The sequence below is a fragment of the Musa acuminata genome, chromosome BXJ3-5, assembly GCF_036884655.1.
Source record: "Musa acuminata AAA Group cultivar baxijiao chromosome BXJ3-5, Cavendish_Baxijiao_AAA, whole genome shotgun sequence".
Taxonomy (NCBI): domain Eukaryota; kingdom Viridiplantae; phylum Streptophyta; class Magnoliopsida; order Zingiberales; family Musaceae; genus Musa; species Musa acuminata.
Window position 1 is genome coordinate 43,913,182 of NC_088353.1, and position 25,399 is coordinate 43,938,580.

Below are 25,399 nucleotides of genomic sequence, written 5' to 3' on the forward strand. Positions count from 1 at the left end.
ATTTGACCTTATACCTCCATCATAACAGATTTATCTTGGCATGGGTCGGACTTTCTCGACTCACGCATCTTACGCACATTTGGCCTTATGCATCCGTCGTATCTAATTTATTTTAATATAAGTTAGGTTTCTCAACTCACAAATTTTGGGCTCATTTGTCCTTGCGCCTCCATCATAGTAGATTTATCGGGTCGTATTCCTGACTCAATATCTTGGGCGCATTTGGCCTTGTTTATTTTAGCATAGGTTAGGTTTTCTTGACTTACGTGTTTTTATGTGCATTTAGCTTTGCGCCTCTATTATAATAGATTTATCTTAGTGAGTTAGGTTTTCTCGACTCAAACGTTCTAAGCGTAGTTGAGGGTGATGGGACCTTGTAAGCTCTCCCACATAATGTAGTTCACGAGGGCGTCAATTAGGGTGGGCTTGCTGGAGCCATTTGTCCCAACACCCCTTCTTCCGCCTCGCCAAAGATGGAATTCAATAGTATCTCGATCCTAAATATCACTTATGGCGACCTAAGGCCGATGGCGGGGTTGAAGGCAAGGCCATTCTTGCATAAGAGTGATAGCTTCCGATGGTTCTTCACGCCGTACGAATGATCAATGGAGACGAGGACAAAGGGGACGGAGGTAGAAGACCAAGTGGTTGCCAACATCACCTCTGGGGCTGAAGTCATTAATCTCGAGGACATGGTGCTCCGAGAAGGCATTGTTATCGCTATGAGCATCGTTGAAGTACTTGAAGAGCTAGCCAAGGGTAATGGACTTGCTGTCGTTGTCACCTATAGAGTCCTAGTTTGGTGTTAGATCGGGGGTTGTGTGATGAAGAGTTGGCCTCTTGGCATTAAATTGGGGGCTATGATGGCCAAGTAGGTCATCACAATCGATGTCCTCGGCCAACCATCAGGGAGGATCATCGATCGAACAAGAATAACTTATCTATAAATCGAGGCATGGTATCGCTTCGCTATCCCTTTTTATCTTGTTAGAGTCTCCTGTTGGGCTAATTGTAGCAAGAGCAAAATAACAGCTTACATTATGCCCATCAATGTTTGCACCTACTATGTGAGGTTTAAGAATACCTTAACAAGAACGATCAGGTAGCTCGAGTTCGTCCTTGGGGGTGAGGGCCTTGGGTCATTGAACAAACGTCGATGCTTTGTCAACATTTGTACCGAGGTAGACATATCCACACATGGGAAGAATAACAATTACTCCTTAAGTAAAAGTACTATGGGTAGGAGGTGACGCCTTCTCACTAGTGTTAATTGAGAGGGTTGGTAGGCGAACGTTCTTGCAACATCAGACTCTCATTCTAGCGTCAAACTGTTAGGAAAAAAATATCATTGATGTTTTGCTTAACCCGACGTAGTCCAGGCTCATGTGCGTAGGATTGTCCGAAGTATCTTTGAGGTTGTTCGGAGGTAGTTATGAGGTGGAGGTGTCGAACTCCCAAGGTGGAAGTATTGTGCTCCTGAGATAGTACATGCATGAAAACTAGGGTCGAGGGAGGTTTCTTGACACAGTCTCTCCGATGCTCAAGTTAGTAATCCGATGTCCCTAATTGTGAGACCTAGTAGTTTGGGAAACGAGAGAGTCATTGATTTTCCTATTTAGGATGTATTTTTATACCTTGAAGGAGGGGAAAAAAGTTTATGATGTTCTTCCTTATCATAAAGGAAGAAAATAAAGCTTAAAATTGTTATTTTTATTATAAAAAGAGAGATAAAAGTTTGCGATTGTTTTCTTTATCAGAAAAAAAAATAAAGAATTTTGTGTTTCTCTACTTGAAATATTTGTAAGAAAGATAATAGATGGAAGATAACTTAGCTGACATGTGATAACTACATGATAACTACCAATAGATTCTCCATCACCAAGTAAATGATACTAAACCACCACTCTAAAATCCATCTTATAGAATTATAGATTATTTTTAATATATAATTCTCAAGGAATATATTACCAAAAAAACATCATCAACCAATGGTAAATTTTTCTTTAGATGATGCATACCATGGAATGGAATGGTAACAAATAACATCATCATATTTATGCAATCATGCATCATTGTGCACATATATCATCAATGACATTTGGATGCTTGAGATGCACTATCTCAACGTAAGTGTCTTACTCATCAAGGTAATCCAACTCTCCCGATAAGAGAAATCATGTCGATAATTAATAGAGTGATGTCTCGATCACCACGATGACAATACCTCTCCCCTATCCTGAGCAAGATACCTCTCCCCTAATCCCTTAGGTCTCATAAGCACCCAAAGGAATCCCTACCTGTTAGGGTCGTGTACAACCTTTAATCACTACTCAAATAGTATTCATTTGCTTAATTTATAATATTAGGTTGAAAAGAGAGACTATTTAATCTTAACTTAATTTATTGTGGTATAACATATATATATATATATATATATATATTACTATTTTCAAGAAATTATCAAGCAAATGAAATTAAGATGCATTACTCGTGATGAAAAGAAGATGGGATTTAAGGTTGGGAACTTCGTTCGAACCCACTGCCCAATCCGACCCGACTTGCGTCGGACTCGAATTAGGCGACATATTAGCTCAATGGGTCAGGTCGGGCTCACTTAAAGCGTCCCAACCCGGATCCAATCAATTCGTGTCTTTCTCAACACGATCGAATGATGGGTCTGATGCGGACGGCCTGCTTGCTTTGCTCCACAGAACAAACCGACATATCGGCCGAAAGCCGAGACGCACGTTATGGCGGAGAAATGGGGGAAAAAGATGACGGCAGGCGGGCATCGAAAAGCGAGCGGGAGAAGAAAAGCGTGCCCAGTGCCTGAAATATTCGCTACCGACGGTTGCTTTCTCCAGGAATCGGAACCCTAAAACTTCGATTCAGGTATCCATCCTCCTTTTTCATCCTCAAACTCGCCGTCTTTGTGTTTGTTCCTGAGAGTACTGAATGTTTCTTTGAATCTCCGAATCTGTGAAACCCTCTCCGGAAGCTTGATGTTTTTCTTGTCGCTTTTGTGGAAGTCTGAATTTTGGCGATCTTTATGATGCATTTGTGCAGTGTTCCTCCTGTTTTTGACACGATAAAGCTTTTCTTTGCCCTCCGGTAGTCCGTTAGGGTTTGTTTTAGTCCAATCTAAAGCTCATTCCATTGACACTGTTCGTTCTCCACTGTCAAAATCGTTGCTTTCCCCACATTCAAGTTTGAATTTTAGGTTTGTTCGCGAAGTTGCGCGCCAGCCGTCCATTTTCTTTGACTTTTTCGGTGAAGGGTTTGTTCTAATAACGCGGACATTAGGTTCTCTCGGCGTGGGAGATTAAGGGACTAGGGTTTTCTTATCTTCAGAACTGATACTTTCGTAGTGTTCTGCAAATGGAAGAGCGATCAAACTGTGCACCTCATTCTTGGAGCGAATCGGTCGTCTTGGATGTGAAGCCTTTGCGATCTTTGGCTCCCATGTATCCTGCCCCGCTTGGGCAGAAGAACACATTCTCCCCTCCCAATGCCCCTCCCTTTGTTTGTGTCACAACGCCTTTTGGTTCCTTCACAACGGAGTCTGCGTTTCCTCCGGGCTTTTGTCCGCTTTTCCCATCTTTTGCTGCTTCTCATGACGTTAACCAGAAACCAGTGGATGTTAATTTTGTCAACGATGCAAATGGGTTTGCCCGTGCCTCGGAAGGTCCGGACATTAATGGTTCTCTGCACAACGCTTCACCATCTCCTTCCTTTCAGACGCCCCCTGCAGCCATCGTATCTTTTAACAAGGAGGAGCCGCTGGCTAGTGGTGCCTCCCCACCATCTGGCAGGACAATAAAGCGGTCCTCTTGCTCTAACAGCATTCACATTGGCAATTCAGAGACAGAGGGTAGTAACAAGAAAAAGATCAAAACTCGACGACCTAAAGCTACTGGCGGTGATTTATCACTGCTACCCTCTTCTTCACATGATCCCAGGGAGCTGGTGGAGGTTGTCCTTATGACATTTGATGCACTTCGCCGGAGGCTTATGCAATTAGATGAGTCGAAAAGGCTACGCCCAGACCTGAAAGCGGGGACCATAATGATGTCCAGTGATCTCCGAGCCAACATGGTAAAGCGGATAGGGCAGGTACCCGGTGTTGCGGTCGGAGATATTTTCTACTTTAGGATCGAGATGTGTTTGGTAGGATTGCATAGTCAGAGTGTTGCTGGAATTGATTACATGACAGCCAGGTTTGGCAATGAAGAAGACCCTGTGGCTCTTGGTGTTGTCTCTGCTGGTGTTTATGATAATGAGGAGGATAATGTGGATGTTCTGATTTACAGTGGTCAGGGAAGTTCTAGCAAGGATGACCAGAAGCTTGAAAGGGGTAATCTTGCTTTAGAAAAAAGCTTGCATAGGGCTAATGAGATTAGGGTCATTCGTAGTGCAAAGGATCCTTTTGTACTTAATGGTAAAATTTACGTCTATGATGGCCTGTATAAGATTCATGAGTCATGGGTGGAAAAAGGAAAGTCAGGCTTTAACACTTTCAAGTACAAGTTTCTGCGAGAGCCAGGGCAGCCTGATGGGATTGCAGTATGGAAAATGATTGAGAAATGGAAACAGAATCCATCGTCTAGAGCGAATGTAATTTTGCCTGACATATCTTCAGGTATTGAAAATATGCCTGTTTGTCTTGTCAATGACGTGGATGATGAGAAGGGACCTAGGTATTTTGCCTATTCCACTGCTGTTAGTTATTCAAAATCTATTACTTCATCGAGACCTTTGCATTCTTGCATGTGCAATAGTGTCTGTATGCCAGGTGATTCTAATTGCTCTTGTCTCCACCAGAATGGTGGCTTTCTTCCTTACTGTTCAAATGGGATCCTTATCAGCTGTAAGCCTCTTATATATGAATGCTCTGTTTCCTGCCAGTGCCCTACAAACTGCCGAAACCGAGTTACGCAGAGAGGTGTTCAAGTCCACTTTGAGGTTTTTAGGACAAGGGACCGTGGATGGGGCCTCCGTTGTTGGGATGCTATTCGTGCTGGGACTTTCATCTGCGAATATGTAGGTGAAGTCACTGAGAGCATCCAAGGAGTTGAATATGATGAAGAAAATGACCATATCTTTCAGCCAAGACATGCTGACCAGGGTTTTAAGTGGAATTATGTGCCTGAGTTGTTGGGAGAACCTAGTAGTGTTGACCTGAGTGAGACTTCAAAACCCTTATCTTTCATCATTAACTCAAAAAACATGGGCAACATTTCTCGATTTATGAACCACAGTTGCTCACCTAATGTCTTTTGGCAGCCAGTTGTTCATGACCATGGTGATGATGGATTTCCACATATCATGTTTTTTGCAGCAAAACATATTCCTCCTATGACAGAGTTAACATATGATTATGGTCCGAGTTCAGCTGAGATGGGGGATTATGTTCAATCCCGGAGAACAAAAGAATGCTTTTGCGGCTCAGTTAAGTGTAGAGGCTTTTTTGGCTGAAATTTTAGCCATATGAATGTACTATGTAAGGAGTAGAAAGTCAAAGATGATCATAAATAGCTATCGTTTCAGTTGTTTGTTAATTAGCTATGTTTTTACCATCATATAATTTTCCTCAAATTCTATGTTTCATTAATCAGCTCCTTTGCTAGCAAATATCGTTTTGATTAATCATTTTCCTTTTTTTTTCCATTTTGAGATTAGCATTATGAAATGCATCCTAGTCAAAAAGACTCCTTTGCTAGCAAATATCATTTTGATTAATCATTTTTCCTTTTTTTTTCTCTTTCCATTTTGAGATTAGCATTATGAAATGCATCCTTAGTCAAAAAGACTCTTTTAAGATGTTTTTACTTTTGGTATGAGTGATTACCATGCCCCATTTATTGTTCATGTGATGCTTTTCGTTTCTGTGAGAGTGTGTACTGTATGATACTGTATTAAAAAAGAACCGCATTCCTTTTAGACATCATCTCGTTCAGTGGGATAGACAGGTATTCCTTTTCCGTTCAGGTTACCTTAATGATGATTTAGCAATGATTCGAAGTGTGTATGTGGAAATACTATTCTCTTTTCTTCCTGATAATTCATCTCATCATCATGCTTAGAATAAAATTATAAGCCTGCTGAATTGTGCTGTATGCTTTTTAGCCGCCTCTGTTGGGAAGGATCTCTATACTATTTTTTACCTTTGCGTAGTGCAAGTCATCTCCTGTGTTTATTTTTAATATTCATTCTATATAGATGACAGCATGATCTTTGTCATCTGTATAGATTTTTTTATCAAGACAACTTGAAAACCATGAAGATTTTCTTAAAGTTCTCTGAAGGAGGAGACATTTATAGATGATAGTTGTGATAATGAAAAGTAGCACTTTAATTATTGAAAGAATTTATAAAGATTTGATGAATGTACTTTTATTAAATTAAATGTTATTGATATTTTGGTTTCTTTCTTTTAACTCACAAGAACTTACGACCAATGATAAATGTTTTGCTTGAATTAACATATTTGTCTTAGGAATCTTATTATACCTTGGTAGCATAAGTTATTGCTGTGACTTCTAGTTGCGCGTCCTCGTTCTCTATCCAATTAGCTTATCGGATCAGGTGCAAATCCTAAATCTAGACCCGATGTATATATGTATATCTTTCACTCGTCAGTCGTCCAATAATTTCGGGTGACGATCCTCATTTGGATCCAGATGCTTAACGGACTTCAATGGGACCCGGAACCCGCCTGAACCATTCATTGCCGGTGTCTTCCTCCGTGCTGCTGCGAGTTGTGTGCTTGTTCGACTTGGTACGCTCGCCGCTCCACGACGCCAGCTGCCACATCACTGGTGAGGTGGTGTGGAGAAAGGCGTGACGCAACGGATCAGCACGTGCCGCTTCTCTATATTAAGCAGTCTCCTCGCACTCTCCACTCCCCGCGCGGCGTCTCGTCGTCGCGAAGCCCGGTAAAGAGTAGAACGAGTGAAGCGGGAACAAGAATAGAAAGCGCTCCGAATTCTTCCCTCCTCCCTTCGCTTCCTTGGGCGACTCTGATCAGATCGAGTCTTGCTCTCGATCTATCGGTTCCGAATCGGAGGCGCCGACCCGCGATTCTCGCTAGCTAGGTCTTGATCTTCCTTGGCCGGACCCGGTGAGTTGGATCTATCGCGATTCCCGATCCGCTTTTCTTCTATCGACCTAGAGATCCGTGTTTCGATCAGTTACATCTGTACCATAGTCTTGATCCTTTCGTTTCTCGATCTTGTAATTTTGTTCCATTCCGATACGATCTTGGGACGGGGTTCGGTTTGCGAGAAGAATTTTACGTGGTTTTAGTCGCTTTGATCTGAAATGGTGTCTAGACTTGTATTGACGAGCAATTGATGACGGCTCTGCGATTCAAGATTCAAGAAAGAGAGGGTTTCGTGGAGGGCTAAATGTAGAAGAGGGTGAAAGACAGGAAAGCGGTTCGAGATTTCAGACCATGCAACCCAGTGATATTTTAGCCTTCGAACTGGCCTCATCGGCATTTGTTACAATGTTCTTTTCATCGGTGGGTGTTAGGCTCCTTATTTCATCGACGTGTGTATATCAATTAGTTAGTTAGGTGACTTATCCTTATGATAAACACATTCTTGAAGATCTTTGAACGTGCTCGAACAGAATTCAATGTGGTCTTAAACAATTTGATCTGAAATGGCTTTTAGACTTCTATTGACACGCAATTAATGACAAATCTGCGATTCAAGATTCAAGTGAAAGAGGGTTCCGTGGAGGGTGGGTTAAATGCAAGAGAGGAGGAAAGAGGGGAACGCGGTTCAAGATACGAATTTATGGTCTATATACCCTGCTTATCCGGACCATGCAACCCAGTGAATTGTGTCATTGAACCGTCGTGATTGGTGCATGTTATCATTTCTTTTGTGGGTGAGGCATTAGGTTTCTTATTTCATCATCGTGTGTATATCAATGAGTTTGTCTGGTGACCTTTCGTTCTAGTAAACACATTCTTGCATATCTTTATCGGTATTTTATAATAATAATTCCTTTAAGAGTTTTGCAAGGCATTTTAAGGCTTGCTTTTAAGTTGATTTTACATTAAGTTTATGTAAAACTTGTTGGTCAAGATTGAGTTGTCCGTTATGTCCGAGGGATGTGCACTAAAATCCATTCTGTGATAGTGTGTTGTTTTATCTTGTTAATTTCTATTATTAAGTAAAATTACTTTGTCCACACATATAAACTAATTCTCTCTTGTCTGCTGGATATGATATGACACTCAAGTCTAACACAGAGGAAACTAAAGGCCTTTTGTCAATAGACTAGTGATGCCTGCATCAGTGTTTAGATTACTTTCTGTACTTTAGCTCCTTTAAGGAACTTTCATGTGGGTATCCGAGTAGAGAGTGTTCGGTGTACATACATCAAGAATAATGGATATTCAAGGAATCATAGATGATGACTCAGTAGCAGACAATAACAATTGATGGATTAAACTCTAATTGGTAATCTTAGAGATTCAAACTTTTTTGACAATTTAATAATGCTACTAGAGTGGTTGGATCATGCTATTCACTAAATTCACTGCTAAAATTTTTCTTTCTTATGCATTCACATGCATAATGCCTGCACTACTTTTTGCCATGTTCTTTTACATTTTATACACCTGACATTGTTTAAGCTGATGGTTTCTGACGTAGAGGCATGCATTTTGCAATGCACACTGTGGATCTTCTGAGAATAAATGCAATAAGGATTCCAAACAAGCAGAAAATATTGAACCTGCAAGCAATGCCAATAGGAAAAAAGCATTAGATGCAGCTGCTTGGATGTTTAATGTTGTGACATCTGTTGGAATTATTATGGTTAATAAGGCCCTAATGTCCACTCACAGATTCAACTTTGGTAAGCCCATAAGATATTTCTTTTTATATTTTTTCACTTAATATTTAGGTCATCATATCTAACCATAATTTTGCAGCTTGCTAGACAGCAAGCAAATATCAATAGAATTCCAAGTACAACTTTTGCTGAGGGAATGCTCCTTGGTGAGAAGTATGTCAGATATTATGTTCTCTCTTTGATATTTCTGTTAATGGTTATAACCTTAGATATTAGCAGATTAATAGTTATTGACATTTTGTATCTTTTAATATGTATGCAAATTTGCATTAGATTTTGACATGGTGTCCTATCGCCTAACTTTCGATTGGCAGGTGATCTGTTCATTGTTAGTTTAAGAATTCTTCTCATTGTTTATTGTGTTTCTGAGGGCATGGTTTTTATAATGTTATTTTTTGGTCATTTCTGTGGGTGCCTTTTGTTCATACAAGGTTAATATATGTTTCAGCAAAGTGTTTCTTTCTCTAATATTTGTTTAATAATGTTAAATAATAAATTCCTTCAGCAATTTATCTTCACGGTAAGTGTTTTGTTTTTACGCAAATGATATTCCAGCATTTTTTTCACTTAGTCCAATAAATGTGCACATTTTCAGTCTTTGTTTCATGTAGACCCACTGATTCAAGGTGCTTTTGTCTTCCAACTGCAACAAAATGGCTTTAACACCTTCCAAAAGGGTTATATCCGTCGATGAGTTGTGAAGAGTTTAACCATAGAGAATCTCTTAACGATCCCATCAAATAAGTGGGAGATTCGCTAAATCGTGAAAATTTACTCTGCCATAATGTGATGTGTTTCCAATGACAATAAAAAGTAACCCATCTAATAGTACTTAACATCCAGAAAAGTGCTAAATAAAATGTCCCAAGCAGAAATATCACAAGTATCACCATGCCCTGGGCTGTAGCAAGGAAAACTATAACTAAAATCCATTTATCTGGCATTAACTTGAAACCACGTGTATCTACAGCACCTTGTACATACACAATCATATGTACACATGGACATACATCACAGACATGGTAACTACCTGTTTAAGTGTACTTATTATTCTGAGCTATTGTTAACGATGGCCTTGATGAATGATATCTCAAATTTTTGCGTAAGCATGTTCTTGGAAGTGAGGGTGATGTCTAGAGAATGTCATCTAGGCCAAAGTCCACTTTCAGATTTAAAACTCTTCCTACTGTTTGGCCCCTGTTCCCTTATAGAAATTTGTTTCTTCAAGTAGAATAGTCTAAAGCCACTTCTAACCAAATCAAGAATTGCCTCATCATAACCAATAATTGTAAAATTCACAAACAAAATTGGTTCCATGTTGTAGGAATGATGATGTAATGATACATAAGGATCTGGCATCATAGGTGTTGCATGGACACAAACATGGAAATGGGATACGGATGTCTATTTGGATGTTTAACCTGGCAAGAGCAATAGGATTCAAGGATACATATACTGTATTTGATTATAAAACTTAAAATATGTAATATTGAACAATATAATTTCATCTTTATCTAAGATTCAACAACTCAACATATAATTTGATCTTTATCTAAGATTATGTTAATGTTTCATTAGTTATGTCTTTCAGGTTTATCTATGACATTCAAAAATTAAAATTTATTTATCACCATGGGCATATCTAAAAAACTAAAATTTATTTGCGACTATCTTAGTATGTTTTGCTGATTTAGAGCAACGGCAAAATTGAGTGACTATCTTGATATGATGCTCAGGTCTCACTTACCTTTGATACTAGAAGAAACAGTTAGGGCAATTGTCTTGCTTGTTTTGAGTGGATACAAGAGAAAAGAGAACTGAAATCAAGAAAGGGAGAGGGAGAGCAATACCTTCTGCTATTTTGACTTCTAAATCTTTTTTTGATTGTGCTGTCTATAACTGAAATCAAGAAAGGCAGAGGGAGAGCATTACCTTCTGCTGTATCGACTGCTAAATCTTTTTTTGATTGTGCTGTCTATTATAATTTTCTCTGTTAGTTGGCATCTTTTATGCTTCAACCCATTCTTGATAAGGCCCAAAAGTTACTTCTATTGTAGATGATTCATGTGCACTTTTGGTCTTTATGGTTGATTCATTGTGATTTTAAAAAGATTGTAATTGTTTTTCCTAAGTCATCAGGATCACCTTCTGCATTGCACAGTGTGTTTGGTGCCTAAATGATATCGAATGTTGCCTCTTGTCATGGAATAAAAATTCTTGACATAATGGGGTATAAATTTTGTTGATACTTTCAGGACAACTAATACTTAGCTTTGCATCAGAAGTTATAGGATGAGCTGTCTGCATTTGATTTTGATAGAGATTTCGTACTTGACACCATCCTTGAATGATATTTCGCTTTATTACTAGAAAAAATTTGTTTGTCCAAATGATTAGCATTGGATAAGTTATCTTGTATCTCTCAAGTCTGGCAGAACATCAGTTCAGATGACCACTCAAAATCTTCTGCTTGCTTAAATTTCCTGATGAAGCTTACTATGTGACCTGTTGTTGAAGCTTGCAGTCATTTATTTACTGCTGAAGACGTGGACCTTGTTCGATTGCATATAGTAAAAGACTATTTGGAGTAAAATCCATTACTCTAGGGGCACAAACAATGTTCAGCATAATGGTGGTGGTACTTGTAGGGATTGATGTGAGTGTGAATGCCAGAGGACTGATAGCTGGAGTAATCAGATACGTATCTGAACTTTGTCATTCTTGTAATATAAAACTTGTAAAGCTTTCTCATTTATACTTGCAGTTATTGTTTTCTGATTTTGTCTTGTATGGACATTAAATTTAATGTACACTTGAATGGATTTTCAAGGATTCAGCAGTTTGTTGTATGAATGAATTTGACCTTCATTATGTCTCAAATATCCCTATGCCATTGTTGTTGCTGATGAATTAGATGCCTGCAACGAAGATGACAATATGGCCAGTCACTTCATTCCTTTACTTTATAAATCTTCGAAGTTTCTTTTGGTCTTTCGCTGTGACAGTTTTTCAAGTGCCATCGGAACCAACTTTTGTCAGTTCATCTGCATCGGAAGGTTTACGGCAGTGTCCTTTCAAGTGCTTGGGCACGTGAAGACTATCCTTCAAAGACATCATGCAGTTGTAGTGCCTCATCAAAACCATCGACAAACCTCAGAAGCATGGCCCGATCTCAGAACCAGCATTGACGACAAGGTATAAGCTTCACTTCTCCTTTCTCTATCACACTTAGATTCTGTTCATCGTTATTACTAAGCAAATTAGAGACGGGATATTAAAGACAAAATTACAGATTATTCAGTTGAAAACAGTTGAAACAGTTGAAAAATTCTAAGCGTAATAACATAGAAACAGTTGATGATAAAAAAAAAATACTTGCTACCTAAATCAAAATACTTGAGGCCACCAACCGCATCTGAGCCAAAATGTATAATACTGTTGATACTGCTATTGACAAAGAATTCAGCAGAAAGGTGGGAAACGTGAAATACTACTAATATTAACTAAACCTTCTGCCCACCAAAAGCATTACAGACAAAGAATCATCCACGTTGGCAAAAAAAAAAAAAAAAAAAGTATTATACATGGTAAATCCATCCAATATGAAACCATTCACCCCTTCACTATTCTATCTAAACAAAAGAATTTTGATATTGGGACACAGATAATCACCTAAAACCACGATTACAACCTGCCATCCCATTCGTAGCAACATTGCTGTACAAACTTTGTTACCCACTTCTCATCATCCCCATGTGGATCACAACGTAGAAGCTCAGTGAGTGCGCTATTTCACAGACAAGCTTTCAAAACCAGTAAAAAAGAGTTTTCCTCCCTGGTGACATATCCGTGTATCTGGGCCCTGCAAAGAATTCTATGACTGCTAGCCACATCAACGCTATATTCTCATGGGCTTTCTTCCCTGCGGCAGAGAAGGGACACTAAATTTAACCTTGGAGCACCATCACGGCTAGAATTTCTTGAAATAACACTTCCGTGCAAAACCATCTACTTGACTCGGAACTCATGCCTAAATAATGTCAGATTTTGGGTGAATTTATCTCTATTCTTGGACTCCAAACTTCTTGTGACATCAGCCATCAGCTTATCAAAACATAGTGAGAGGCGTTCTACTTGATCTGAAGGCTGCAAGTAAACAAGAAACGCTTTATCTACATGCTGAATGATGAGACAACCACAGGTACTTAAACAATACATATAAATAAGAGACAAATTATCATCTGAACTGGCAGAAACTTCAGATGATGCAAATTATCTTAAAATGACATATGCAAAATCCGAAAATCATAGTTGAAAATCAAAAGAAGAGCCCCAAAATCATAGTTGAAAATCAAAAGAAGAGTCGAGTACCAAAAGGCATCAAGACGATACTAGCAGTGATATCTTAAGGACCAATTAATGTCCGATTGATACATGAGGGCAATTGAGGGTGAAGCCTAGGAACAACAGTAAGAGGTTGCTCCTTTCGGACATAGGCAATAAAGGTTTAAGTTACAGACACCACTTTATCTTCAAGGGCAAAGCTGTGCACATCCGTAATACATAAGACCAACAAATATAGATGAAGGTCAAGTAAATTCTCACCTGAGAAGCCAAAATCTGGACTTTCAAATCATTGAACACCTGCAGAGAAACAGAGAATCAGACAATGGCAATATTTGTTGGCTAAAGAAAACAACAGCTGAAGAACAAAAGACAATACTTGAATCATGTACTCCCGAATTACAAAAATAAAATACAAAAAACTAGCATGGAAAGGATGATGTCCTAAATGAGATATCTTTCAATATGAGAGAAAACGTGACATAGAGTGCATGTTCTGAATGAGTTGCACGTATTTTAGTTGCTTAAACAAAATTATTACATATTCCAATGAATATCTAAGTTGACCTATCCAGATGACCCAAAACCAGACCACTCCTGCGTTGAATAGTGCAAACTAAATGTCTCCTGTTTTTCCTTTTCATATTCTATCAGCACGTCAGTGTAGCAGCAGTCTGATGTGGGACCAGTACAAGGTCCAATACCATAATTATAAACAATGGTCATTACCATTCTTTCAATCTAAAACTCCAAAGGTCAATCCCTCTTCTGTTAATATCATTACTAGACTGAATGGGAATTTTGAAAAAGACAAATGGGCATTTTTGCATGCAAATACACATAAGTGTGAATATTTTACACACACACACATATATGGAACTACCATTAGAGGGACATGTATTAAACACAGACAATCATCAATTAGTAAAAATAATAAGGTGATTTGCCAAAATGATGGGAATATATTAAAGTTCCCCTACTAATCCTTGCGACTACTTAATCTGTATAAATAAAAGAGGATAAAGTGCTAGCAGGTGATGGTTCATGGCAACAAAGGTATTAATGAAAAATCTAGATCTACGAAGTGTTTTTCTTGCAATTTAAAATTTGTCGAGGGCAAGTGCACATAACATATTTGTCGCAGAGTTGTCCACAATGATCATATCATGGCAATGACATCATTATATAAAAGATGATAATTGTCTTTGCCACGCAGAAATCATCATTATTATTACCCTAACCCCTTGCACACCATCCACTTATCTTGCCTATCACCATCACCCTTTCCCATTATCTAAAATTGCTTTTCCCTATAATTACCAATACCTTCCCAGACTGTCTACACACAGTCTAACATGCCTCCTAATGTGACTGGTTCAAACCCAGCGTGGGCCTAAGCAAACAATCCAAGGCCTAACAAGACCTATCATCTCGAGGCAAGGACAAGTCTAGGATTTCCCTAAGCATAGAAAGGTGAGGCCTTCACATTACAAGGGATGGCATATTTATAGCCCTAGATTTGTCGACACATCCATACAATAGGTACTTTGCCAAGTACTACACTGTATCAGCACAATCCCAAGCCAGTATTGTATCATTGCATCGGTACCATACTGGTGAAGCACACAACAATCACAACCATGATTGACAATGACATTTATCATTTGTGCAATAGTTCACATGTCGATGGTTCACTTAAACATTTCTTCATTGTTGCTGCATGAACAAAATCTGTACAACGAAGTGTATTAAAAGAACATTTAAGTACATTGGATAAATTAACAGGTTACCTGCTCACTTATCAAAATTAAGCTCAGCATTGGTCTGCTAAGACTCCATTGATTGCCACAGTCTTCAAAAAGGACTATCTCAAACAGGGTCTTAAGTATCTGCAAAAAAAATAAATCATTGTACTAAAACATTTATGAAACTCGATAAAATGAACCAATAATATTTACTAAGAAAAATCAGAATTAGCTTGTTCATTATTCTATTTCTAACTACCAATAACAATGAGATTAACTGTACAAAATAGACACAAAATAGACACAATTGTTAGAAGAGTTTGAAAGGGAAAATTATTAACATGTGACAACAGGAAGATGATTAATGCGATATAAAGGACAATATGAAAAAAAGAACAGGTGTAATGCGATGTGTGATTATTTAATATCATAAAAAACATGGTATTGATGTATTAGAATCTTATATCTTCCAAATTCAAGAAAACATGACTACTTAATTTATTTAAGCAAAAAAAAAATCACATGTTCATATTATTCAACTGTAGTCATGCAGAAAAAGTTTGACAACAGATCCATGTTGGTGGTATACTATTACAGAAATAATTTTCATTTCTCCAGAAAAGATAATGGATGCATATCCAGTTTGAAAGAGGAATAACTTAGTTGGTGGAGATTTCCTTGGGATAAGTTATTTGCATTCACCCATTAGGGAATTTGGAAGCAAACTAGGTAATCTGCACAAAAGCAGAGGAAGTTCTAATTCCTAATCCATCAGGATTAATGGAATTAAAGCATATATCGAACAGAAAGATGATTAACATGTGACAACTGCACATGAATGAAACTGTGTTCTCTTATGTAACCAATTGTGTTCTTATTACTTTCTAATTTGTTCTTCTCTCCCTAACATCTATTTATCCTGGCCTGTTTCTTTTTCTCTTATCCAATGTATTACATTTTCATGATCTTAATGAAATATGATATATTAACCTATCTTAACAGGTTCATCACCAAATTGCTTGATGTTCTAAAATCTTCGTCATCCTTCTTTAGGTGCTATTATAACTGCTTTATAGAACCTTTAGGCTGCTGCTTGATTTAAATATTGAAAAAATAAATAAATTTCTCTTGTATTGATTACATAAGGTATTAAGATTGTCTGTCATATATCAAAAGCAAAACAGATTATAATAGCATATGGATAAGCATCAAGGAAGATAAATAACTCACCTCAGCAAATAGATTGGGACACTCAACTACATGCCGGGCAAGACTCATTGTAGCTGGCGATGGAGGCATTTCACCCACTGTTATATTGTTGAAATAAAAGGAGGCCAGATTATCAATAGCCGACGCACACTAGAAGAAAAGAATTAATTAAACAAATGTCAGCCAAAACCTTCAAAAGAGAAGAATTTTCTAACATAACATAATGCTGTAAGTACTTGCAAAAAGATGCACAAAATATAAGCACAATTTGAAGGTTTCTTTTGCAATCTAAATAAGCAAAAATCAAATAAGAGAATGCAAAGCAGATTCACATAATGTACCTGAGATGAGATACCAGCATCCAAACCTTTCAATCCAGATTCAAGCGATGCAATAATATGCATAAACGTGTTTGTATCAAGAGTCAAAATAAAAGAAATATGGTTGCCAAACAAAACCTCCATATATGCAAAATAAGCCTTTGTAAGCTGAAAAGAGAAACACAATAGTTAGGAACTCATACCACCATGTCCTCGACCTCAAAGAAAGCATGCCAATCAAGCCATACTGGTATAAGACCATGACAACTTTAGCTTGTGCCCACTGGCACAGGTCAAATAGCATGGCACTAATGTACTATGCCCAAAGGTCATCTGTGTCCTCTAAATTGAAAAGGTAACAGGAGAAGTAACAATTGTGTACTCTATGAAAGAATGCCTAGACGCAACTGCAGAGCAAAATATCATGGTGTTTTTTAACAGGATGTCATTTTTATATCAAAATCATGTAAATTTCAAGTATATAATATTTATTAATGAAAAAAATAATTTATAAACTAGAAAATACTCCAGGATAACTTCATAAAATCTGGTCCTAAAGTAAAGTCAAAATCATACACCTTACCTTCTGATATGCCAATATATCGGACAAAGAAATTGACAGAATCATCTTTAAAGAGATATCAAGAACATCTGCAAGTGCCCGATCACCATATAATTCAAACACCCCAAAATTGACATAATTGCCAGTCATTGCTGCCAAATAGCATTGGTGTAAGCAATACACATGCAACAAGCTCTCAAGAGAATATGCGACAACACAACTGAAATCTATGGTTATGTCAAAAAGAGACAACCCCATGCAGACAATAGCAGAAAAACATATGCACAGTGTTTATTGGTTGATTCCTGAGTCAGCTCTAAGTACACTAGTGGCAAATGTAAAGGATCAGAAGAATACCTACTGCAAACCCACACCAACAACCAAATAAAACAAATGAGAAGAATGGTGTGCACTCACACACCAGTTCCCTGATTGCACGACATGAAAAATTTAGATGAGGTGTACAAATTTTACACTAATGAATTATCCCATGCCTCCTAGATTATCCCATGATGGGACTACTAAAGCCACAATTGCATATCAAGGAGCAACCATAAGCCTCTCAGAGTATTTTATCAACTATATACTACTTGTGAACCTCGTCCGTCTTGCCCACTTCACTAAATAATAGTTCTTAATCTTTTAATTCTGGTAAAATCATGTGAGAAAATAAGTTGCAAAACATCCTGAACTAAAAACCTTCTTTTACATTTTGAATACATCACCAAACTCGAATACCGTATCACAAAAGTCCAAGGAAAAACAGGTATGTAAAAAAGCAGATATGAGGTTAAAATGCCAAAAAAAAAAAAATTATGCATTATGGCAATATCCAGAAATTCCAAGATTTTTTCCTAAAATGGGAACCCTAACAAGAGACTCGGTACTTTTCACAACATAATTGGGCCATATTTTATGTTGCTCTATATTGGTATTATATTTTATAAAGCCTGTCTATTAAAAAAAATGTAACATTAACATTGGACAATAAAAGTAAAAATTATTTAGTCTGATTCTTGAATTTTTGATGTTGCTAAATGTAATATTTGCTCAATAAATAGTCAAACAATACGTTTACTTGTAACTTCTGCCAGCCTTACTCATATTTGCCTTTGTTATCTTCGGTCTTCCCAATAATTTTCATCCTACTGCAATTAGGCACCACACACTTGCATTAATAGAGTTCTGTACCAATTTGGTAGCCTCTAATCACAAAGGTCGTTGTGGCACTTGAAACTGATGGGCATTTAAAACCACAGGTTCAATTGATTTATAATTCTTGATTTGTTATAATAAAGGTAATCAACTACAAGATTTTGTATGGTTGAATACTAGTTCCAACGACCAGTCAGATTCGTATGGTATATCATTCGATATCCTGACTTGTACCCATGTCATCGGAATTAAGAAGCATTAAATATAAACTGGTATCGAGTATCAACCTATATACTGATCGTTGCTCTGACAATTAAATACCAGCAGGTATGTGAAGGTCTGTTCAATGTTTAAGACCTAGATCAACTACTATTCAAATGTTCAGCTCAAGATACTGTTAGTGGCAGGCTCAACTTTGTGTGTTGAATACCATCCTTCTCAAATTCTTCAATGAAGAATATTAGGGTCTTATAAACTCTCAATAAAATTCCAAAAATCTTCATCAATGTAAACATATATTGTCCAGGATATTCCTCTGGAGTTTTAGGTAGAGCTGAATACACATGGTCTTCTACCTCCATTATATCCACATACTCGGTTCAACTACTACTTTCGCAGGATGGAAGGTAACCAAATTTTGAATGTCACCTCACAGTGCATAAACCCTCATGCAAGACTGATTTAGTACCATTGTCACAATCTGGATATCCTCCAAGCCAAATAAATCGCATCGAGTAAACTCTGCTGACGTTGTACTAAGTGCCAGAGTCAAGTCATTAACAGTAGGTAGGCAATCGATCCATATATCCAAAGGCCATTCCAAATTTCCTAATATGAGATAATAAATTACATGACTAATAATGATTTAATAAGGAATATCAATAGTCATCATACTGCTCTTACATATTGTTCATTATTTTCTTATAAATATAATATTACCTGACATGAAATCGATTTAATATTTACAGGAGGCAAAATGTGAATATGCAGCAATTATTTCCATGATTGGGATTTCAGTATGTCCATAAAATCTTGTTAGAGCATGTTGTTGCACTGAGGTGCCCCTTTTTGAATAGTATATTGCAAAAAAGAAGGTTTTATCATTAGTGTCCTAATTATAATCACAAACTTGACACCTGATTGCACAACCTTCCCAAGTAAATTTGTTGAGGTTAAAAAACTATTATGCATAATTATAAATGTAGATGATGTAGTCAAGATGAACATTAGTAAACAACATCAAAAAATTAATCAATGTGACACCGTGAAACATCTTGTAATGACGCATATAAAGTTGACACCATTGTTATCTATGAAGATATATATCATTGACTCACCCCTTGTGAGAATGGTTAGAGAGATCCAAATTCCTTTGTACTTGTTGGCATAGACGTCTGTGTTGATGGGATGGGATAAAATTCTTGACCCATAAGCAACAACTAACTTGCTGACTTCCCGGAACAAAAGAATCCCATTAGCTGATGATGAATCAAAAGTTAAACGTTGAGCTTTGTTTAAAACAAATTCCGCCATAAACTTTAGCAATGGTGTAGTGACCTGCAATAGTTTACTGTTATAATACGTACAATTATGAAGTGAAACATGTAAAAAAACATTTCATAGCAATGTCTCATGATATTGCTATATTGGTCCAACTCATTACTTTGGTTTCTCAACTTTATTGCCTAAGTCAAATTTCAAATTTCATAAGTCAACTCTATGTATAAACAATTTCATAGTTCTTATGCAAAATGTCCTAGTTGCATGAGCTTGAACAAGGTCTGTAAAAGTTCATCAGAATTTCACACAAAAGTACTTGCACAGAACCTTCTTTCATTTAGACTTCTGCTAAAGCAAATTCTACAAATAAGGCTTCAAAACATTATGATCACAAGCAAGGTTCGCAATACCGTACCGTACCGGAGTTTCGACCTGGACTCGGTACCGGTACGGTACAGTATACCGAGCGGTACACCCAGGTGTACCGCTCGGTATATTTAGGCGTGCCGAACACTGTAGCAGTGCTACAGTGTTGCTACAGTGTCAGAACGGTAACAGATGGTCCACATACCGGAAGCCTATCGGACCGGTACATACCGCCCATACCGGGTGGTACGGACCGGTACTGCAGACCATGATCACAAGTCAACATACCTATTTGTGTACATGTCTGCCAAAAGCAAACAGATATTTGCATGCAAATAATCAGTGAGTATTCTATAAACCCATAATACTCGAACAAAGATTGCAATTATCGGTATTTGATTGCATATGCCTATAAAGTATCCCACATCTCAAACTCAGTATATAAATTTTAGTTATTGGCCTGCAACATGGTTAAAAACCTAATTAAAATACTACTGAGAACCTATGCAAAGTTAACCAGAATTGAAGTCTCTCTTTTGACATCACTGACATTGTTACTTGTGTGTTTAGTAAGTCACAAGAAGACCTTAGAGCAAAAAGCAAACTGCTATGAAGACATAACAGTTCCACAGGAAAAGAACCTGATCATTATCTTCAAAAGATAATCCACAACAAAGTTAGCTACAGATGAATTAGTATAGTAACTAAACAACCTATCTATATCTGAAATCAAGATTCAATTGATCTCATTCAGAAAGTTAACGCATCTGAGTGCATCAAGACACAGCATGACCAATTCTGAAGAGTCCAATAAAACTAGATCAATACCTACAGTTTGCATCACTTGAGATAGAAAGGATTAGTAATTGTTTATTATCTAGTAAAATAAACATACCTGTGGTACATCTGCCCAATGTGAGATGGCTTTTAAGAGAAGTGGCATGTGTGCTGGATATAACCAATCAAAAAGAAGCCCATATGTTCTACGACTGAAAAAATATAAAATAAAAAGATGAACAATTGTATCCATGCAAGCCACATCTCCGGAACAAAATATAAGTACCTATTTGTCGCCATGGCAATTCCTCTTAAATCCCTCATTAAACCAATAAATGCATATTTTACAGCATCAGAACGGAATGCAGCATCAGGGGTTGTTTTCAATCCAATCATAACCTGCAATAACATATATATAGACTAACTTTAAGCACTAAAGACAACAGGCAGAACCAAATAACAGGAGTTTCTGCCAAGATGCCATTTACACCTGTAAAAGTGGCTCCATAGAAGACTTGAACTTCACAGGACTGTCTTCCATAAAGATCAAGTAACCAAGAGTATAATAGAAGGTTGTTCGACTGTGAGAACATCTATTATCCTCCAGAAACGGAAAGTTCTCTCTCTGCAACAAAAAGGTACAGTGATATCTTCAGTACAAACACCTCAGAGTCAAACAGACCCATATAATAGAACAGGAAAAAGAGTATACTAAGGGATAGAGGTTACTGTGTGATGTGAAATGATGAACTTTATAGAATCCAATTTAAGCAGTAGCTTTCCAGTCATATAACTGACAAAAACTTCAGACAATAAGAAACTTGGCAGACCTATAATGAAGATAATTACGAAGCAAAACCAAGAAATACAACATACCCAGATGCAAGCTCCAAAAAAAGAGATAAGGTGTGTTCAATAACCTCCTCGCACTGCATACATAGGAAGATTGAGATTTAATAATAGGTTCCTAAGAAAAGATCAGTTAAAATTACAGTTCAAAGTTTACCTCTGTGTAGCATTTAAGATTGGTTGCGATTTTTCCAACAATAATATTGAGCAAAACTAGATGATCATGGATCCCAAGGAGCTCTGACAGCCTTGTGTATAACTGCTGCAGCAGAAAATAAGCATCAAAGGATGTAAGGAAATGTGAAGTAAGGATGGGTACAAAAGTCCACTTGCCTTAGATGAATGCATGGCTAAATCACCAACATATGATTTCCGGAAATTCTGGAAAAAGGTTAAAATCGCACGGTCAAGTCTTTGCTTGCTTATTTCCCCATATCTCTGCAAAGAAATTCAATTAACATTGTTAAATAATAATCAAAAACCTAGAAGATAGGCTGGAAAAGTGAACAGAAGTTACAGTGTTACAATTTGTGACAGTAAGCAGATACTTGTCAAAGAGAGATGTTCCAAACAACAATTTTGATGCATGTGGAAGAGACAGTTAAGTGCTCAATATGCTTCATCTACTGATAGCACACAACGATTACAATTCAAGAATTCTCTGGTCAGATATGAGGATAATACAAGGAACTGAGTATGCAACTCCTCACTCTCTCCTAACATTGGCAATTAGTGTGGCCCAATTCCTTACAAAAGAAAAGACCATAAAAGTCCCTACTATTTAGGGTCGGCTACATGGATATTTTGTCACCACTATAAAGAATCATATCTTTAGTTAAGAATATTTAAATCTTTATGTATGGTAGAGGTCTCCTAAACACATATCCATACCATCTTACAAAAGAAACACGCACAGGGGCTTAATGTCAGCTTTGTTGATTCCACTCTAGGCATTAAAAGAACTGCCTAAGGAGGTTAGGCACAACAATTTAAATATCAGCCAGTACCATTTCGGGAACATATTGAACTGATATTGTACCAATATACCTTGCAGCACATTGACTAATATCATTAAGTAAAATAATAAAAAAATAAAATGAATGGTTTTATACCAGTATCGAGTTATACAATTTAATACGAGTACTTGGTTGGGCTGATGGTTACAGTAGACACGTATCGATTCGATCAACATTTAAATCCTTGAGCCCCTTGGTAAGGATAGCTCCACGTTTTCCATGTTTGAGTAATATTTTTAATATTTTTATGGACATTTTATCAAGGTTTTTAATTTCGTACCGTACCGATATACCGAGCTTTGCTCGGTATGGTACGATACAACGTACCGAGCGATATACCCTAGCGTACTGCTCAGTATATGTATTTTTATATACGTATGTTTACTCATAAACATATGTATTTTTATATACATATGTTTATACATATATATATGTTTATATACATTCGTTTATAAAAATATCCCCTTTCCATTTCGAGAGACGGAAAGTGGGGTGATGGCGGAGCAGGAGAGGATGCAATGTGTTGCCTCCGTCCCCAGCTTGAACTCATCCCCCGCGAGGCACTGTGCAATGCTCCTACCCTACGGCAGCCGAATCCAACGGGGATCAAGCCCATGGCGAGCTCATCTCCCGCTCCCCTGTCGTTGCCGCTCTCAGCGACAGTGAGGAAGAAGACCAAGATGACGACGAGAGCGAGAAGAGGAAGCAGCAGTCCTACTTGGGCCAAGATCCCTTCCTTCCATCGACCGCGACCTCCCAGACAACAGTGGCCACGATCCCTCCGCACCTTATTGCGTTTCACCCGACGAAGCGAGGACCCGCCCCCTACCATATTCTGCTCGACGAAGCACTTCTTCATGTCTCGCCACATCCAACTCTCTTCTCCGTCATGCCTTCTCCGTCCAATGAGCGCCACAGCCTCATCTTCCTCACCGTCATGCTCCTCGTTCTGTCCGCCAGCTGATACCACCCAGTAGCGGGCGGTCCGCATATTGGTCAATTGGCGGACTGGTACGTACAATACGAAATTTAAAACCTAGCATTTTATATTTCCACCATGTTTATGTGATCTTATGTCTTGGATTAACTCCATTAGCATATGTTTTCTTGAAATTTTCTAACAATGTTGGGCTTCCCCATATCACCAATAAGATGCTTTAGGTCAACTTTCCATTCTAGTGACAGGACTGGGAGGGCTCAAATTGACTCTGAAAGACTGAAACCGACTTTGAATCTATAAATAGATAGAAGACAGCACAAATTCCAGAAGATAGGTCTTCTCACCTGAGATCTACCTTGATGAGGTGTAACTTAAATTTTATAGTGATTTATCTTCTAGCATCCATACTGTTAACAGTGATGATCTTTGTCCTCCCATTCTTTTTCACAGCCTCAAACCACTAGTTGTTTTTCTGCTTGTGGAGCTCTGGGATTTGCAAACAATTCTTAATCTTGAAAAGATCATCTGGCATGTCTCGAAGTTACTCTTGACATTTGAACATCAATCCTGATTCCTTCTCTTGGGCTTATTGAAGATGATGATTTTTCTCCTTAACATTTCTAGATGTCCTTAAGACCAGTATTACTCCAGCTCTTCCTTGGGATATTATTACAGTTCGATCACCGTTCAAAATTCAAATCACCGAGTCAGCCACCTTGTTGCCAGAGCACCATTCTAGATAGTAGCAACTCTTTTTTTTGTGCAACAAGTTATGAAGACCAAAGGTTCAATCTTAAATGCTCAGAGCAACAGGTGCTTTGACCTCCACAAGATGGGAGGAAAAGAGTGTACATATTCATTTGTTTGGTCTTTGCTCTTCCTCCCTTTCTCTTTCTTTTTAAGGTATGTACATACTAATTTGTTCAGTATTCTCCCTTTTTTTTTCTTCTTATATTTCGCTTTCTGTGACCACCTATGTCTGCAGACTTAATTGTCTATTTGTGCCAACATACAATACCGGCCAGCCAGAACTTAGTTCAGCTAAAAATTGCAATCTTTGGTTTGACTCAACTGCAATCAAGGAACAAAATTTGATGGAAATAGTATTATTATAAGCGTAGATAATTCATAGATGAAAAGGTTGTCTTTCTTCCTCTTTACCTGAGAGTGCAATCCACTGTCTGTAATATTTATTAACTGCAAAACACGTGCAGCAAGTTCTGCATCAATTAACTCCTGAGACTCCGTGCTGTAGGAGAAAAAACAAGGAGCATATCATATTGATGAATTTACTTCTTATATAAACGCTAAAAAAGAGACAAGATCTTCACATACCTACAACAAGTAGTCTGTCTGACCTTCAGAATAGCAGCAATGATATGAACTATCCATGCAATTTGCCCTTCAATCACAGAGAGTTCATCCACATCTCCATGAGTAGGTAGTCTTGCTCGCTCCTACATTCATCACACATTATTGCATTATGTTATTCCTGATATGAAATGTGAACTTATATATAGGTTTAAACTTCAAAGACTGAAGATGCTATAGTTATTCAAGTACTGCAATTATTATACCGTATAAGCCTGCAGAATAGGTTCCATAATCTTGATAATGTACACGCTGCTACTTCCATACTGCAACACATAAAGGATGATATTATGCAGAAAATGCAAACTCAATCATAATTGAAAATTGAAGCACCATTAATGCAGATGAGAAACTCAAAAGTCAACTTTCCAACC

The 25,399-nt window shown here is 37.7% G+C and overlaps 2 protein-coding genes across 8 annotated transcripts in view; one reads left to right on the forward strand and one right to left on the reverse strand.

Moving 5' to 3' along the window:
* Positions 1 to 2,734: 2,734 nt before the first annotated feature.
* On the forward strand, positions 2,735 to 5,607 carry LOC103986232 (histone-lysine N-methyltransferase, H3 lysine-9 specific SUVH1-like). 3 transcript variants are annotated; one of them, XM_009404174.3, is made up of 2 exons: positions 2,735 to 2,892; positions 3,369 to 5,607. In XM_009404174.3, the coding sequence occupies exon 2, from the start codon at positions 3,379 to 3,381 to the stop codon at positions 5,473 to 5,475; it is 2,097 nt and encodes a 698-aa protein (XP_009402449.2). In that variant the 5' UTR covers positions 2,735 to 2,892; positions 3,369 to 3,378; the 3' UTR covers positions 5,476 to 5,607. The 3 variants fall into 3 exon arrangements, with proteins under 3 accessions (XP_009402449.2, XP_018681939.2, XP_009402448.2); XM_018826394.2 differs by having other exon boundaries at positions 2,737 to 2,892; positions 3,304 to 5,607; XM_009404173.3 differs by having other exon boundaries at positions 2,743 to 2,892; positions 3,221 to 5,607.
* A 6,738-nt stretch (positions 5,608 to 12,345) lies between these two features.
* Positions 12,346 to 25,399, reverse strand: part of LOC135638593 (uncharacterized) — a 28,140-nt gene continuing 15,086 nt past the window's right edge. For 3 of the 5 annotated variants that reach the window (XM_065151774.1, XM_065151771.1, XM_065151772.1), the window contains 17 exons: positions 25,232 to 25,291; positions 24,990 to 25,111; positions 24,816 to 24,903; positions 22,032 to 22,136; positions 21,856 to 21,960; positions 21,726 to 21,778; positions 21,579 to 21,642; positions 21,340 to 21,474; positions 21,136 to 21,248; positions 20,968 to 21,061; positions 19,544 to 19,763; positions 17,073 to 17,203; positions 16,511 to 16,657; positions 16,191 to 16,319; positions 15,006 to 15,104; positions 13,477 to 13,515; positions 12,346 to 13,017 (listed from right to left, as the gene is read on the reverse strand). In XM_065151774.1, the coding sequence (XP_065007846.1) occupies positions 12,880 to 13,017; positions 13,477 to 13,515; positions 15,006 to 15,104; positions 16,191 to 16,319; positions 16,511 to 16,657; positions 17,073 to 17,203; positions 19,544 to 19,763; positions 20,968 to 21,061; positions 21,136 to 21,248; positions 21,340 to 21,474; positions 21,579 to 21,642; positions 21,726 to 21,778; positions 21,856 to 21,960; positions 22,032 to 22,136; positions 24,816 to 24,903; positions 24,990 to 25,111; positions 25,232 to 25,291 (1,842 nt within the window). In that variant the 3' untranslated portion in view covers positions 12,346 to 12,879. Of the gene's footprint in view, positions 13,018 to 13,476; positions 13,516 to 15,005; positions 15,105 to 16,190; positions 16,320 to 16,510; positions 16,658 to 17,072; positions 17,204 to 19,543; positions 19,764 to 20,967; positions 21,062 to 21,135; positions 21,249 to 21,339; positions 21,475 to 21,578; positions 21,643 to 21,725; positions 21,779 to 21,855; positions 21,961 to 22,031; positions 22,137 to 24,815; positions 24,904 to 24,989; positions 25,112 to 25,231; positions 25,292 to 25,399 lie in introns of those variants that run through there. The other 2 variants (XM_065151773.1, XR_010496658.1) reach the window with 2 other exon arrangements.